The sequence below is a fragment of the Octopus bimaculoides genome, chromosome 6 (genome assembly GCF_001194135.2).
Source record: "Octopus bimaculoides isolate UCB-OBI-ISO-001 chromosome 6, ASM119413v2, whole genome shotgun sequence".
Classification (NCBI taxonomy): domain Eukaryota; kingdom Metazoa; phylum Mollusca; class Cephalopoda; order Octopoda; family Octopodidae; genus Octopus; species Octopus bimaculoides.
The window spans coordinates 42,427,021-42,428,813 of NC_068986.1; the positions used below are offsets into that span (position 1 = coordinate 42,427,021).

Genomic DNA, 1,793 nt, shown 5'->3' on the forward strand with positions numbered 1-1,793 from the left:
CATGGCATCCATTTTATTGTATTCCTTTTCCATATACAAAAGACATTCATATTTGCTGGGAGAAAAAATAAAACTAACGAAATTGTGAAAAGGGACACAAAAGAAAGGAACACCGTTAAAAATTTGTTTACCTATTTTGTGTACTAAATCTTCTTTTTATATTTTTCTTTCAGAGATTTGCCTCTCTCCATCATAATTGGCATCCCTCTCACCACTGTCTGTTATGTACTCACCAATATTGGATACTTCAGTGTTATGTCTAAAGAGGAAATCAATGCATCTCATGCAGTGGCTGTCGTATGTACCATTTATTTTTCTCACTTTAATTGATTTCTAATTTTCTACTTGTTCATTTTCAACAATTCTACATACTTTCGTTTATTAATGTTTTCATGCTTTTGTTCTTTTTAGTTCCTGTCATTTTGATGTAATTATGCTGGAGTATCGTATTTAAGGGTTTTAGTCGAATATATTGATCACAATACTTTATCTGGTACTTATTTCTTTGCTCTCGTAATGTAAGTTGAGCATTGGTGTAAAGATTAATAAATTGGTTGCACAGAGATACTACGGAGTGTTTCTGTTCAAATGTACTGGTTTTATTCAACCCATGATCGATGGCGTGCACACACACACACACACACACACACACACACACACACACACACACACACACACACACACACACACACACACACACACACACACACACACACACACACACACACATTCTTGCTCAATATGTTCAAAGTCAGCGGAAAATTAAGAAGAGAGAGTTAATATTGCTTAATCCCCTCCCTATAAAGGAGATGTCTCAACGAAGGCAGTCAGGAATTTTCTATCCCTTACAGAATACCACTTCCCATCAGCACGCAAATATCATAAGCTTTTTAATGCAAACAACGTTAAGTTTAACTATTCGTGCCTTGACAACATCGCTTCTTGCATCCTATTCTACAAGCGGAAACATACAACTCAGTATCCACCAACAACAGCCAAATCAATCATCTTATTCGCCAAGAGGATCCTGCCTCTCTAAATGAGTAACATAACGAACATTTTGTATATTTATGTTTGCGGGTATGTATTACACAGCTTATGAAGTTAGTAGCAGTAACAAAATAGTTTTCCCTCGATCATTCATACACACACACACGTAAGAAAAACTGGCTTTGTAATCAGACAAAAAGAAATGAATGTTCTTGAAATTTATTAATTTACACATACAAATGGTGGATTGCAGAATCGTTAGATAAAACACCTTACAGTATTTAGTTCTACATTATAACTGGCATACAAATCGAAATTTTGAGACCAAACTTTGCAACCAAAAATGTTAAGTCGACTTATACACCAAGACAACTTCGGAGGACCAAAACTTCCGTATGAAATGCAACAGGGTTTGGAAAGAGAGTGACGATGTTTTGATGCTTATGCCACTTGTTTACACTATATACTACGAAGACTCGTATGCCGGAAAATATGGTGAACGAACATGAGTGAAAAAGACTTAAATTTCTTTGTATTTAGTAATAATAAATTGGCCTAATTTAGAAGAGAACAGTTGGGCGAATGATGATGATGATGATGATGGTGGTGGTGGTAGTGGTGGTTGTGGCGGTGGTGGTGGTGATGATGATGATGATAGGAATGAATTGGCGTCTTCAGATTTCTATATCTCATTGTATTTACGAGCTACCGTCAACCTAGTTTCTTCTCCAGACTCTCTGTCCCGCTCTTTCCCATCCAACTCTTCTTTCTTACTCTCTCTTTCTCTTTCTTTCTTTCTTTCT

At 36.3% G+C, this 1,793-nt stretch overlaps 1 protein-coding gene and 1 long non-coding RNA gene across 2 annotated transcripts in view; one reads left to right on the forward strand and one right to left on the reverse strand.

The window, feature by feature from the left end:
- The window catches only part of LOC106868882 (b(0,+)-type amino acid transporter 1), a 161,028-nt gene that overhangs the window by 141,082 nt on the left and 18,153 nt on the right, over positions 1 to 1,793 (forward strand). The window contains exon 7 of the mRNA XM_052968702.1: positions 174 to 297. Within this exon, the coding sequence (XP_052824662.1) occupies positions 174 to 297 (124 nt within the window). The remainder of the gene's footprint in view (positions 1 to 173; positions 298 to 1,793) is intronic.
- LOC128248132 (uncharacterized) overlaps positions 1 to 1,793 on the reverse strand; it is a 27,123-nt gene that overhangs the window by 3,223 nt on the left and 22,107 nt on the right. The gene's annotated exons all lie outside the window — the stretch shown is intronic.